This window comes from Microtus ochrogaster, linkage group LG4 (genome assembly GCF_000317375.1).
Source record: "Microtus ochrogaster isolate Prairie Vole_2 linkage group LG4, MicOch1.0, whole genome shotgun sequence".
Classification (NCBI taxonomy): Eukaryota; Metazoa; Chordata; class Mammalia; order Rodentia; family Cricetidae; genus Microtus; species Microtus ochrogaster.
Genome location: NC_022030.1, coordinates 55,566,876 through 55,580,949, shown reverse-complemented (window position 1 = coordinate 55,580,949; position 14,074 = coordinate 55,566,876). Strand labels below are relative to the sequence as shown.

Here is a 14,074-nt window from a genome sequence, read left to right as displayed (position 1 = left end):
ATCTTGCCAAAACTCTGAATTACCAGTCTACACTCATTAGTCCACATGTAGCCAGTTTATTAAAGCCAGGGCTTCATCACGGATCCAGAAGGGACAAGGTGGAGATACTGTGCCCCTCCTTTCTCTGCTCCCTCCAACAACTCATCTACAGCCCAGCCCCCCGGACAAGATCCCAGGAACTATGGCTGGCGTTAGGCATAAATACATAGAGGCCATAGCCTGAATCAGCAGCGTCAAGGGGGCAGGGAGACTGGACAAGAAAGGATGGCTCTAGGGCACCTCTCTCAGGGCTTGTCCTGAGCCCATGGGCCCACAAAGCAAAAGACAAGGGACCAGTGGGCTGCCCTAGGGTCTGAGGCTACAGCCAGCCCTGTCCAGCGAGGCTGGCGTGTGGCTCCAGGTTATCGGGGAAGAGCAGGGAACAGGTGTGGGGCTTAGGTGCTGTTGCCCTGTTCCTGCTCAAAGAGTAGCATGGCAAGCTGCGTGCGGGAGCCCAGGCCCTCAAGCACGCTCTGGCGGCAGCGGTGGTACAGATCCTCACTCAGCCGAGCGCTACACGGTTGGGCCCGGTAGCGCTGCAGCAGGGCCGGTTCCACTGCCCGCAGCACATGCAAGCTCGAGAAGCGCAGGAACAACTCGTACACATCCAGGCTCTCCAGCAGCTCCTCCTCCTGCTCAGAGGTCGCCGCCAGCCGTCCGCGGGCTGCCACGTAGTCGGAGTTGTAAAAGCACGCCTCACTGGCAGCCTGGCGGTCAAAGTGGCCAGTATCCCGGCCCAGTTCTGGTGGCCCAGGTCCCTGGGGTGGAGCCACGGCAGGGTGGAAGGCCTGGAAGTGCATGGGAAAGAAGGCCTGCCAGCCAGAGATGGCATGCATGCGACAGCGGTTCAGGAAGTCAGATGTGAGCACTGTGTCTGGCCCGGCCAGCAGGAACAGAGTGTCTAGTGGGTGCTTCTTGGAGAGCAGATCCATGAGACGCAGCGGAGAGGGGGCAGCTGTCTGCACACTGAGCCAGGGCACTCGGGCACCGGGAAAACGCCGTTCTAGCTCCGCTACGTGGGCCTTGACAGGTGCGAAGACATCCGCATGGGCTGCCCGCTGGGCCTGGCGGGGCTCGTACAGCAGCAGCAGAGTCAAGGATGCTGCATCTCCGGGCTCCAGCGCTGCAGTGGCAAAAGCATCTAGGAAGCCAGAAGCCAGGTCACGCTCGGCTGCGGCGAGCGGCAGTAGCACAGTAAGCCGAGATGCCTCAGTGACATAGGGCACCGGCAAGATCTCCACTCGGCTCAGGGGGCGGAGAAGCTGCACCCTTCGGGTGAGGGGCCAGCGGCCACCCTGGGGTGTCAGTGCTTCCAGCTGCAAGTCTAGTGTGTACTCCATGCCTCGGGCTGGATCAAAACGCCGGTAGCCGTTCACTAGCTGCTGCTTCTGGAGCCGCAGTGCTGGCTGATAACGGCGGTTGAGCTCCTCTAAGGCCGTCCCCAGGACATCAGCCACGTCAGCCTGGTCAGCCCCACGAAGTGGACAGCGGGGCGAGCCATCGGCACAGGAGAAAGTGTACTGTTCCGTGAAGTAGTCCCAGCGTAGAACCTCAAAGCGTGAGGCTGGGCGAGATGGTGCCGGAATGCCCACTGGCCAGGCAGAAGCCCGTTCCCCATCAGCAGCCAGTCTGCTTGTATTCTGGATCTCCCACTGGGCCAGAAAAATAGATCATGAGCAAACTTGGGAGCCATATAGTCAGAATCCATCTAGAGGCTATGTGGGCAGTGATCCTCAGGGAGGACCTGCAGCCTCCTGCAAACCTCTGCTCACCCAAGGGCCCCACACGGTCTCTCCACAGGTTGAGGCAGCTTGAAAGTTCAAAGTGGAATTTCCTGGCAGACCCACAGAGGTCAAAGACCCGGGATTTTAGCGCTGCCTTTTCATTTCCCATGATCTCTAAGAACCTGTTCCCCTTCACCCCCCAACCCTCAAGCCCAGACTGTACCTGCAATTCTCGAATCTCCTGGTAGGTGCGGTCCAGCTCAGCCCGGGCAAAGGCCTTGTGCAGCTGGTACATGTGCACAGGGTCACGCACAGGGTAGGCTGTCACGGCACTGCGGAAGCGAGGGTCCCCTTCCTGCACAGGCTCCCCAGGGCTCAGCTCCAGATAGTTGTAGTACACTCCCTGGGGAAAGAAAGGGAGGGATCCATAATGGGAACAACAGAACTGTCTCCCCTCTGTCTCTTAACCAGCGTCTCATCTCCTAATCCTGTGACCGGTTATGGACTTGGGAGATTTTAAGTCTATCTGATCAGTTGATGTTGTACAACCCTGGTCAGATCTTTTTGAGCTCATCTGTGAAAACTGTCTCAGAGGTGTCCACAGAACTAAATAAAATAACTGATACTGAATACATATAATATGCACAGATCTCTTACTGTTTCCTAATCCCTATACATCCCTGCCTAGTAACTGTTTCCATCAGCATTCACGATGCCACTGAAGCCCAGAACTAGTAATTTACCTAGGACCACTGGGATTTTCAAAAACGTTAGATTAACATGGAAACGCAGGTCTGTGTCTCTACCACCCCATAGCTCTCCTGGGGAGAGACACTAGGGGGAGGTTGTCTTCCTACCTCATGGTCACCAGTACAGCCCACGCCTGTGGCATCAAGGATGCACCGTCCCAACCACTCATCTGGGCGAGCACTGACGATGTCATTGCGGCAGCTTTCCAGGTGAGGGCGCAGTTGCTGTAGCAAGGTGCGAGACAGTAACACTCCAAAGCCCCCGTGGCAGTAGCGGCCTCGGGTGCTCTCTCCACCGATGAAGTCCTGGGGCCGACCAAGATAGAGATGGGTTGCCGAGGCAAGGCTGAGGTGGCCAGCTAGACGTTCCAGTCCATGCGCCTCGGTGTAGGTGGCATCAGGCACTAGGAAAAACCAGTCAAAGTCATCGCCGTGTTGCTCCAGCAGGTGGCGCAGCGCCAGGTGCAGGTGTCCGATGGGCCGCTCTTCGCCCAGTGTCACCACGACCATGCCTGATGGTGTCCGGCGGCCCCGCGCACCGGTCAGGAACACTACACGCTCCAATCGGTGTCCCAGAGTTCGGTTCACAGCCACGCCCAGTGTAGGCAACGTGGCCTGTGAGGTCAGCACTGCTACCAGCAGCCTCTGCCTGATGCCCAGCTCCGTGCTGATATACCGAGTTCTGAGAAAAAGACAGTTAACGAACAAGATAGCACACAGGCTCCGCTTGTTATTTCTTCTCTGGGCCTGTTTTGCACCCATGAATAGGATAAGAACAACATCTCTCCCACGAGGCATGAGAATTTAAATGAAATACTGGTCTTTGCACTGGAAGATAGCAAGTTCCATGCAGGTAACAAAAAGAGATTTTAGATCTAATTCCAGATTTCACAGGCTAGAACTTGTGTCCCTGAGCATGATACTTAATTTGAGCCACCTGTAAAATGGGATTGATTGTACTTAAACAGCAAAATGCTTGGCACATCGTGCATATACTTCCTACTATATGAAGATGCTGTCATCCCCCTGAGTATGTCCTATAATGATGTGTAGGAATTTATGGCATAGTGGTATAGAGAATGTCTTTCTTGGAGGGGCGAACTAAGACAGTAACTCACCTTCCTAAGGTATAAGGTAAGTTGTACAACTAGAATTCACTGTTTACTTAGGAGAAATTACTTCAATTCGTGGGCAGAGTCATCAACGTGATGAGTACGTTCCTCCCTCTCCCATCTCATCCCAAAGTGGCCCTGGAAACCCATCGAGGAATGAAATACAGGTAAATTCCAGGTCCCTCCTTTTTCTTTCCCCCATCTTTATACACGTATCCTCCTTAACACTAATTTCTCTAATCGTAAACAGACCACCTAGGAGCTAGGAGGGTGTCTGGGGAACTATGGGTGCAGCCGTTTTAGCTCAGCTCAGATCCGGATATGATCCAGAAAAGGCTTCAAACTGGTCCCCTGGCTCCCTGGAAAGCAGGGTCATAGGAAGTAATCGAGGCCCAAGGACTTCCTGGCCAGCCAGCCCCTTCCTTCCGGAGCCTGACCCGGCCTCCGGTGGCCTCCCCAGCGCGCGCGTCCGGGCTGGTACCCGGGGGGTGGGGCGGATGGAGCGGATCAGTACCTGACGGCCTTCTTGGCGGCCTGGCCGGGCTGTGCGGGATGGTAGGGCAAGACACGAGGCTCCCAGCTCTCACCGGCGCCTGCGCCGGCCCCGGCTCTCTCGCGCTCCGCTCCGGGCTGCACCGAGTTGGGCCGGCGCGCCGCGTTGGTGTTGCCGCGCGGCGGCAGCTCAGAGTCTCCGGGTTGGGGCGGCCCTGGGCCGCAAGGCTCCTCCACCCAGGTGACGCTGAGCAGGCTCAGGGTGAAGCCCAGGGAGATACCCACGGCCACAGGCCCCGCGGGCCGCAGCACCGACAGCAGCAGCGACGCCCGCATGGCGTCCCGACAGCGGGCCCCCGTCCCCCGCGCAGCCCGAGGAGGCTCCGAGGGGGCGGGACCGGGGAGGGGGCGGATCCGGAGGGCCCGGGCCCAGCAGGCGGGCCCCCTCCCTCCCCGCCGAGCAGAGCCAGCAGCGAAAGCCGGAACCCCCGCGCTGCTCCGCTGTCCCTCCAGCTGCGCTTCGCCTCCGGGCCTCCCAGGCGGCTGCTGTCCGACGTGTCAGGCGAGGGCCCCGCCCCCGAGGTGGGATCTCAGCCGTCAGCTACCGGAGAGGGAGGAGGGGGAGGAGGTTAAAGGGGAAGGACCCCCGGAAGTGCCCCCTCCTCAGTGCCGGAGAGGCAGACGCCGAGGGCGGAGTCCCCTGCTTCCCCCGGCGTGGTTGGTGCGTCCCGGGTGACGTCAGAAGCAGCCTGCCCCTGCCTGGATGGTGCACCCTGAGTGACGTCAGGAGCAGAGACCGGAGCTGTCCATCAGCACCAAAGGCCGCCGGCTGGCTCAGGGCATGGGGCCGCGGCTCCGGGGCAGCCCGAGCTCCTGCTCCTGCTCCAGCTCCTGCTCCATTCCCTTTCCCGGGCTGGGTCGGAGACCCCGGGCTGTGGGGCTGCAGTGCCAGCCGGTGTTGGAGGTGGAGCGGCGACGCCGTCGCACAGAGACCTGTCTCTCCGGCCCAGCAGCCCCCTTCACACGGCGGACTTTGCCCCGACCCCAGTCAGTAGGAACCTCTGGCGTCCCACCACCCGGGCTCCTCCGGTCCTTGAACAGCCTCTCTTGCTCGGAAGCTCAGGTCACCTCCAGCCCAGGTAGATCTTGGACAATCCCAAAATGAGCCTTCACAGATGGTGCCCGGGCTGCCTCTTTTTTTTGCCAGCAGCGCCCTACCCTCGTCTGGCCCCATCTAGTCCCTCTTTTAAGTCCATCCCAACCGCCTCTAGCCAGGCACTTGTTTCCCTTTGTCTTTACTCCGGGTTCCGGAGACGCTTCCAGCGCTGCCTGATGTGGGCACCATTCCTTTGTCCACTGTGCCCTTGCTGAATTCCCCCACTCGCGCTGTTTTCCTGGTGGAGACCCACGACTGACTCTTGACCCCAATTTCCTTTCTGTCAGGTTGCCCTGGTAGGGTGACCCTCTTCCATTCCCAGCACTATGCCGGGTACTATGGAAACTCTGCGGTTCCAGCTGCTGCCCCCGGAGCCAGATGATGCCTTCTGGGGTGCACCCTGTGAACAGCCTCTGGAGCGCAGGTATCAGGCCCTGCCGGCCCTCGTCTGCATCATGTGCTGTTTGTTTGGAGTCGTCTACTGCTTCTTTGGTGAGAGCCCCCCTCATTCTTCATCTAGTCCCTCCACTGTTTCCCTGAGGTTCCTTTTTCTGGTGTCTCTCAAAACATTTTCAGCCCATCCCACCCCCGTGGCAATATCTTTCTCTTATTGATCCCAGGTATATTTGTAGATCATTAACTCTGGAGTCCACAGAGCACAGGTTTTAAATTAGATTCTGAGTTTGAACCTGGCTCTATATGTTAGTCACTGTGATGTAATGGGTACATTAACCTGAGTCTCAGCTTTCCCACCTGGACAAAGGCAACAATGTTTGTCTCATACAGGCACAAATTAGTAGGTACTCAAAGAATAGTAGCTATTGTAGTGAAGATGTGTTTGGATCAGCAGGCTAAGCAGACACTGAAAACCCTTAGCATGGTGATTAAACATGGGCCCTTACAGCAGGGCATATTGTATGGTGGGGGCGAGACCTGGAATATTCACACTTGTGATACATATTAGTGTGGGCTGTATGGTAGTCACACACATGGAGATCGCCTACAAGGCAGATTCCCATAAGGATGGGTATTGTGAAGAGTTGTATGGGGGAGGGCGTGGTATGTCTGTAATCCCAGCATTCAGGAAGCTGAAGCAGAGGAATGGAAGCACGAGTCTAGTATGGATTACATGGTACAGTGGTGTGTGTGTGGTGTGTGTAACTGCAGGAGTTCAGTTGAACAGGTGAGTGTGGGTCCAGTTGACAGCTCTCAAGGTCTTGGCTACCTTCCTTAAAGAAAAGTATACCTTTTCTCATTTCCACAGAGATATCACATGGGTCAGTGGCAGCTTAGAGTAAATGCCCAGGGGGTTCTTCAGAAAGTTATAGAACTTCGCAGTGGAGACTGTTTTCTATGTGTAGGGACCCAAAGACAGCCTCCAAGCAGATTGTAAGTATTATAACTAGTTTGGGCAAAATGGCTGGCAGTTTGCTCCAGTGTGGCAGACTCTATACCTTCTGTTAGAATAGTTGGAAATTTGGGGTGTGGGTCAGATGGTCTTACTTTTACATTTTTTGCAAAGTGGGCAGAGAAATGCTCCCCCACAAGAGTTTAGGATACGTAATGGGTCTTCAAAGGTCTCCATCCCCTCTGCTCGGTGTATACTTACTCCTTCTGCATGGTGCTCTGGACAGCTTAATTCCTTATCCTCAGCTCCCCCATCATCCTACCCATTTTGGATGCTCCTACCATGGGATTCAGAGACTTTTTCTAAACTCTGTTTCTCTCTGACTACAGAGCCTTCTGGGATCCAATACCCTCATGCTTGGGACCAAATCTCCCTTTTGTCTTTAATAATCGTAATGATTCTCCTTCAACCTGCAAAGACCTCATCGCCCCATAACCCAGCTCTGCTATCTCTGCAACCTTCCAGAAGTGCTTTAGGTCTGAAGCCCTATGACCAAACAAGGATCTCACCTTGTATGGGATGTAAACTTATGTGACCTCATCCTTATACATAATTTTTTCCCCTGACTTCCATGTTCTTCATCTCTGACTAGTCCTCCTCAGAGGCCCTAAGGACTCATTATTGATGCCCTTGTGACTCCAAAGAGTGATCTCTCTGAACCACATGATTCTAAAGACCCTTATTTCCCCATTACTGATACACTCGATCCCAATGATCCTTAACTCTATCCCTCAGACTTCAAAGCATTATTTCAATAATCAATGTCTTCCCAGTGATTCCCAGAAAACATCTATATGGTCCCCTGACCTCTAGCTCCACCACTGAGCCCTTGTGACCTCTAATTCTCTTATTATAGCACCCCTGTCTCTGATTCCCTTGTGTCTCTATGTTTCCACTCTCTGACTTCCAACCTGGAAAGGCCTTCTTGGCCCCTCACTGACCCTGTTCTCCTCTAGGTTACCGCTGCTTCAAGGCAGTCCTCTTCCTCACTGGGTTGCTGTTTGGCTCAGTGGTCATCTTCCTGCTGTGCTACCGAGAGCGGGTTCTGGAGACGCAGCTGAGTGCTGGGGCAAGCGCAGGCATCGCACTGGGCATTGGGCTGCTCTGCGGGCTGGTAGCCATGCTGGTGCGCAGCGTGGGCCTCTTCCTGGTGGGACTGCTGCTGGGTCTGCTGCTCGCTGCTGCCGCCCTACTGGGCTCTGCCCCCTATTACCAGCCTGGCTCCGTGTGGGGCCCACTGGGGCTGCTTCTGGGAGGCGGCCTGCTCTTTGCCCTGCTGACGCTGCGCTGGCCCAGACTGCTCACCACCCTTGCCACTGCTGTGACTGGTGCTGCCCTCATCGCCACTGCCGCAGACTATTTTGCTGAACTGCTACTGCTGGGGCGCTACGTGGTGGAGCGACTGCGGGCTGCGCCTGTGCCTCCCCTCTGCTGGCGGAGCTGGGCCCTGCTGGCACTCTGGCCCCTACTTAGCCTGATGGGCGTTCTGGTGCAGTGGAGGGTGACAACCGAGAGGGACTCCCACACAGAAGGTGAGAGGGCACAGGCTAGGGTGGGCATGGGAAGAAGGGATGGACAAAGATGGTAGGGTGATTGGGGGATTAGTGAGAGGGGACGGAAGCTATATACACCAGAATTGGAAAATTGACTTGACCAGGGTCTAGGAGGATAGGGTTTAATAACAATATTCACTAGAAAAGAATGTGTGGGACACCGGCTCTAGGTCAAGCCCGTTCCAGGCACTGGGGTGATATAGCAGAGGTGAAACAGAAGAAGGATAGAGGATGTAGCCCGACATGCGCAGGGCTCCGAGCTTGATTCCCAGGACCACAAACAAACAAATGCTACCAGAGTCGGGGGTCATGCTCTTTTGAAAGCCCATCCAGGGCAGCTGAGAAACATACTAAACATGCAAACAAACATATAAGTTAATTCTAATTGTGCAGAGTGATATGGAGTGATACAAAGTAATACGAAACTTTCACCTTACGGATTCCACTGTAGTTAGAGTGGCCAAGGAAGGCTGATGGTGTCAACCCTCTGCGCCGAATTTTGTTAGGACAGTGAGATGCCCAAGGAGGGCTTAGGGTAGCGGAGGAAATAGTAGGTTAATGTTGGGGGATATAGAACACATTAGAGAAATGGTTCTCAATCTTCCTAATGCTGAGACCTTAATATAGTCCCTTATGTCATGGTGACCCCCAAACATAAACTTATTTTTTGTTGCTACTTCATAACTGTAATTTTGCTACTTTTATGAATCATAATGTAAATCTCTGTGTTTTACAGTGGTCTTAGGCAACTCCTATTAAAGAGTCGTTTCACCAAGTGGATTAGATCCACAGGTTGAGAACCACTGCATTAGAGGGAGGCGAGCAGAGAAAGGAACAGTGAGGAAGCAGCTGTCCAGTTGAAAGATGATGGCAGCTGGCCTGGGAGTCACCCAAGGCCTTAGGGTTGGCACAGCAACAACAGTTGCGGAGTGGGGGGGGGGTTGCACATACGTGCCTTTGCGAGAAAAGAAAAACTGGGAAGTGCCATCTTGGAGGTGAGAAATCAGGAAAGTGGAAGTGTGGGTCACAGGCAAGGGACTGTGGAAGCCTGAAGCTCCTCGAGGGGAAGAAGGGAGAGGGCTCAGGGAAGAGCTATATGAACTTGAGTCTCCTGTGCCCATCCCTCTACAGTGGTCATCAGCAGGCAGCGAAGGCGAGTGCAGCTCATGCGGATCCGGCAACAGGAAGAACGCAAGGAGAAGCGGAGGAAGAAGAGACCCCCTCGGGCTCCTCCCCGAGGTCCTCGGGCTCCTCCCCGGCCTGGTCCCCCAGACCCTGCCTATAGACGCAGGCCAGTGCCCATCAAACGCTTCAATGGAGATGTCCTCTCCCCGGTGAGGTCCCAGAGCCCCTCCAGCTCCTGGTGGGAGGTGGATGTAGACTGACTGTGCAGGACTGAATCTTCTTGGGGGACACTGACCTTAAGGCCTATGCTTGTCCATCCATCAGAACCTCCATACCTGGGCCCTGATGGATCCAACTGGGCAGGTGTCCCAAGTACTGACACTAAGTGGATATGGTATATGGTGCCTTTTAGGGTTGTGGACTTAGTGTGGAGATGCTTTGGGTTTATGCAGGCCAGGGGAGTGTCAGGCCTGGGTGGGACATGGAGAGGTGGTTCTGCAGCAGGACTCACACCGGTGTTTATCTCCCCCACAGAGTTACATCCAGAGCTTCCGGGACCGGCAGACTGGGAGCTCTCTGAGCTCCTTCATGGCCTCACCCACGGACACGGACTATGAGTATGGGTCCCGGGGGCCACTGACAACCTGCTCGGGACCCCCTGTGCGGGTGTAGTCATGTTGCCTGTCTAGACTCTGCAGTCACCAGCTCTACCAGCTTAGAGAGTCCTGCCAGGCCACTACTGAGGCTGCACGGCCTGTGGTCTTTGACTGGCTCTCTCCCCTCCTTGGAGAGGGTTGGCCAGCCACCGGAAGGGAGGCTGTGTCTCAGGCTAGGTAGGCCTGGCCTGAGGGAGAAGCTCCGGTCCAAGCTCCCGAGGGACTCGGGATGTGAGCCCCACTGGGACGTGCTCAGGGTTCTGTGTTGCCCATATATGCGTGTGTGAAGGGGGTAGGCTTTGAGGGGACACTGGGACCCTTGCCTTAGATTTCTGATTGGCAGGGCTTCTTCAGGGCCAGCCCCGCCTCCTGTCCCACTGCTGGGGTCCCATGGGCCACTCTCCTGCATGTCTGTGAGGAAGAGGCCGGCCTGCCTCCCCTATTGCTCTACCTTCCAGCCACTCATCTAAGGGTTCTTGTCATTGTCCATGGAGCTAATGACAGCACCCCTGACCCTGGTCCCCTGGCCTCTGCAAAGCAACCAGCCTGAAGAGCCATGGCAGAGGATAGGGGTGGGGAGTGTTGTTCTCGGTTGGGTTTGGGAGGAGGGTGGAGGGAGAAGGGCTTAAATGCACGGTGCATGTCTGGTGTCTGTCATGCCACCCTAGACACCTCATGCTTCTGTCCCCTCCCACCCTGTTTAACAACTTTTATAAATGTGCCAAACTATGTGCCCTCTGCCAGCAGTCTTCAGTAACTGGTACTCCCATCAATCAAGTTGCAAGAAGCCCTGCAACCTCAGAGCTATGCCACTGACTATAGGGGCTCCAAGCATGCTCTGCCCTCCCATGGCACACAGACAGGCGTGGGCATGAACGGTAGTGTTTGTTTGTTTTTATTGTTTCGCTATCTCTGACTCCTCCCATCCACCATGCCCAGTATAAGGGTACACGCCTCCTTCTGTACCATCCGTCCGAGGGCATTTGCCCAGTCGGGTTCAGTCCGCTAGTCACCTGTAGAGGAACGACTGCATGTAGGACTGGGGAGGGGAGAGTGGGCAAAGCCAGTTTCCTCCCTGCGGCAGCCCTTGGGATACCCACAAGGGGAAGAGCTGGGTCCCACCCTTTCAGAGCCTCTGTCAAGGGTGTCTGTGGGGCCAAGAAGGTGAGAGCCGGTAGGGTGGAACACACAGCAAAATGTGTGAAAGATATGCAAAGATCTGGGGTAGGATGGGCACCTCCTACGTGAAAGAGGTAAAGAATGGAAGGAGCTGTCTCCCAGTTAGCAGAGCAGAAGCCAGCTGGACAAAGGGCAGGAGCGGGTGAAGGACAGGTATCAGCAGATACTGGTGGGTAGTGAGAAAGACAGCAACTGGTAGCAATGGGGTGTTTGGGGGTGACAAGCATGCTCCAGGAACAGAGGGAAGAAGCCCTAGAAAGAAGGGTTCTAGGAAGGTCGGGGAAAGGTCCCTTGAGACTCAGGGCTTCCTCTCCTCTACCGCCTTGGGCGTGATCTCTCCCGCCCCTCCCCCACTCCCCACATGCACCAGCACCTGCGGCCAAGAGCCCTTTCCTGAGTCCTGGAAAACCTCCCATAGGAACCTGCAGCTTCCAGGGGGCACCCCCCTGCCCAGTCAGCCTCCCGTTCCCGGGATTCTGCCCAGAGGGCTTTACTCACCCTCTACCAGCAGCTGTGTGTCAGCACTGTCCTGGCCCGCCTGGCAGCTGTAGATGCCCTGGTCCTCAGGTCGGACGTCACGGATGACCAGGCTGTGGGTGGGACCGTGGCTGCGCATCTCATACTTGTTTCCGGGACACAGTTCGACCCCCTCCCGCAACCAACACACGTAGCCTCCAGGGCGGGACACAGTCACCTCCAAGACCGCCCTGCGGCCAGCCAGAACAGTCTTCTCGCGAGGTGGGCGGCGGCACATCTGGAGAGGCAACGCTGCGGTGGGGGGTGGGGGGAGAGGCTTAATAAGGACACGCATGGCCCCTAGAGGAGAGATGCATCTTCCTCCTGCCTACGACCTCCGCTTCTAGTACAAGCCCGCCGTGCCACAGGTCAGTTTCCCTGCACGACCAGCTCAAAATCTCTTGCTCTCCGTCTCCTCCTGAGAAAATGGGCTGCCCTCTGTGATCTACCCCAAGAGATCTCCTCGAAGAGGAGAGATGAAGAAAGCGGCATTTCTAGAATCTGCGGCCAGTCAGTCCCAGGACGGGAGGTGATGCCCTTCCCTGTCCCCTTAGCCTCAGAAGCTTACCCTCCACCTCCAGCCGAGCCAAGGACCGGGCGGGTCCCGCCTGGAAGCAGACTTCACCGGTGTCCTCGGCTCGCAGCTCGTTCAGCACCAGAATGTGTTTCTTCCCTGGGGAGGGGGGAGGGGAAGGTAGCGAGACCTCAACCGCTTCCCGAGAGGATTCGAGAACGAAGGTGGTACCCGAGCAGGTCCCAGGGAGGTTCCGAAGTGTCGGTGTGTGGAATTGGAGAGAGGAAGTAAAAAAGGAGCTAAGCAGGACTCGAAGCTGGCGGCGGAGGAAAGTCCGGGAGACCCTGGTAGTGGGGCCGAGGGGCGGGGCCTGATCGAGCTAGAGGCGGAGCTAATCCTAATGGGGCGGAGTGTGCCTGAACCCTGGGCAAGATAACAACGGGTCACAGAGGGTAGAAAAGCGGCCAGACCTTCCTGTCGGATGCGGACGCGGTCTCCGGGTCTCAGGGCACGGCCTCCGAGTTCCCAGCGCCCGGGAATCTCGGCCTCCGACACGGTGCACTCGAACGTGGCGCTGTCTCCTTCGCGGGCGCTAACGGACCGGAGCTCACGGAGCACACACACCTCGCGCTCTGGGGGCGGAGCCGGGGGCGTGAGGCAGGGGCGGGGCGGAACCAGGACACACCCGCCACGCCCCCTCCCTAAAAGTGTGTAAACCGTGGGGGAACACCCTTCTGCAGGCCTGGTGGCTCAGAGTAGTGCCCAGCCCCCGAATCCCTGGGTACCCACCGCGCACTGTCAGCCGCGCGGGCCCGGCGCGGGCCGTCCCCACAACGCAGCTGTAGGTTCCAGCGTCCGAGGAATTGCAGCGCCGCAGCAGCAGAAGGCGGCGCGTGCCGAGCGCCTGGAGCCGGAGCCTTGGGCTTAGAGAGAGTGCCTGCCCATCCTATGGACAGCATTTAAAGCCTATCAGACAGAGCCCAGCAAGACTCTGGGAGCCGCCGCCGCGGAAGGTGGCGGTGTTCCCTATGCACGCCAAGCTATCTAAAGGCTCACCAGTGGGGTTCACTGTGTTCCCCTGCTAGAGTTGGATCATCCTACATCTTCCCTTTCTGGTCACTTTTCTGAGAAGGTGCCATCCCTTGGGGACTTTTGAGTCAAGAATTGACACCAACGGCACAGAAAGCCCAGAGCTCTTCATGGACCCACTGAGTGTGGATTCTAAAATTGGTTTCCAACAAAGGCTCTACCCCTTTTTTCTAACATTGAGCAACTAACTCTGTTCATCCCGCAGAACATATTCCTTAGATAACCAACCCGGTGACAACAAAGTGTCCCTTCACAGGGCGTTGTAAGGATTAAAAATGATTAACTGTGCCATCAATCTCAGCCTAGCGCCAGTTTCACTGGTCCGGTGTTAGTTTCTTGCCCGTACTATTGTTATGTGCGCAAGTCTGCACTAGGGCCAGGCTCTGACCTTCTCCCATACAGCATCAGCCAAAGTCTGGGAAAGCTCGCACTCGAAAGTGGCCGTGTCACCTTCAGTCACTTCTAGGTCCTGTGGCCCCCGCACAAAAGTCACTGGGACCTCTGAGAGTGGGTACGGGAGAACAAGGCCAAGGGACAGGGGTGAGTGAGGAGTGAGGGCCCAGTATGCACACACACACACACACATACACACACACACACATACACACACACACATATACACACACATACACACACACATACACACACATACACACACACAACACACACACATACACACACAACACACACACATACACACACATACACACAAACAATACATACACACACACACACATACACACATACACACACATACACATA

At 56.1% G+C, this 14,074-nt stretch overlaps 3 protein-coding genes across 6 annotated transcripts in view; 1 reads left to right on the top strand and 2 right to left on the bottom strand.

Moving 5' to 3' along the window:
* Window positions 1-33: 33 nt before the first annotated feature.
* Chpf (chondroitin polymerizing factor) lies at window positions 34-4,523 on the bottom strand. The gene is made up of 4 exons (XM_005361565.2): window positions 4,139-4,523; window positions 2,621-3,194; window positions 1,987-2,166; window positions 34-1,691 (listed from the first exon to the last, which is right to left on the bottom strand). Exons 1-4 carry the CDS (start codon window positions 4,450-4,452, stop codon window positions 435-437), a joined length of 2,325 nt encoding a protein of 774 aa, XP_005361622.1. The 5' UTR covers window positions 4,453-4,523; the 3' UTR covers window positions 34-434.
* A 109-nt stretch (window positions 4,524-4,632) lies between these two features.
* Window positions 4,633-14,074, bottom strand: part of Obsl1 (obscurin like 1) — a 27,170-nt gene continuing 17,728 nt past the window's right edge. For 2 of the 4 annotated variants that reach the window (XM_005361569.3, XM_026786372.1), the window contains 6 exons: window positions 13,701-13,813; window positions 13,013-13,169; window positions 12,694-12,855; window positions 12,278-12,382; window positions 11,692-11,961; window positions 4,633-4,717 (listed from right to left, as the gene is read on the bottom strand). In XM_005361569.3, coding sequence (XP_005361626.2) covers window positions 4,707-4,717; window positions 11,692-11,961; window positions 12,278-12,382; window positions 12,694-12,855; window positions 13,013-13,169; window positions 13,701-13,813 — 818 coding nt within the window. In that variant the 3' untranslated portion in view covers window positions 4,633-4,706. Of the gene's footprint in view, window positions 4,718-10,893; window positions 11,028-11,683; window positions 11,962-12,277; window positions 12,383-12,693; window positions 12,856-13,012; window positions 13,170-13,700; window positions 13,814-14,074 lie in introns of those variants that run through there. The other 2 variants (XM_026786371.1, XM_005361570.2) reach the window with 2 other exon arrangements.
* Window positions 4,788-10,772, top strand: Tmem198 (transmembrane protein 198). The gene is made up of 5 exons (XM_005361568.2): window positions 4,788-5,255; window positions 5,560-5,764; window positions 7,637-8,212; window positions 9,365-9,567; window positions 9,893-10,772. The coding sequence occupies exons 2-5, from the start codon at window positions 5,599-5,601 to the stop codon at window positions 10,028-10,030; spliced, it is 1,083 nt and encodes a 360-aa protein (XP_005361625.1). The 5' UTR covers window positions 4,788-5,255; window positions 5,560-5,598; the 3' UTR covers window positions 10,031-10,772.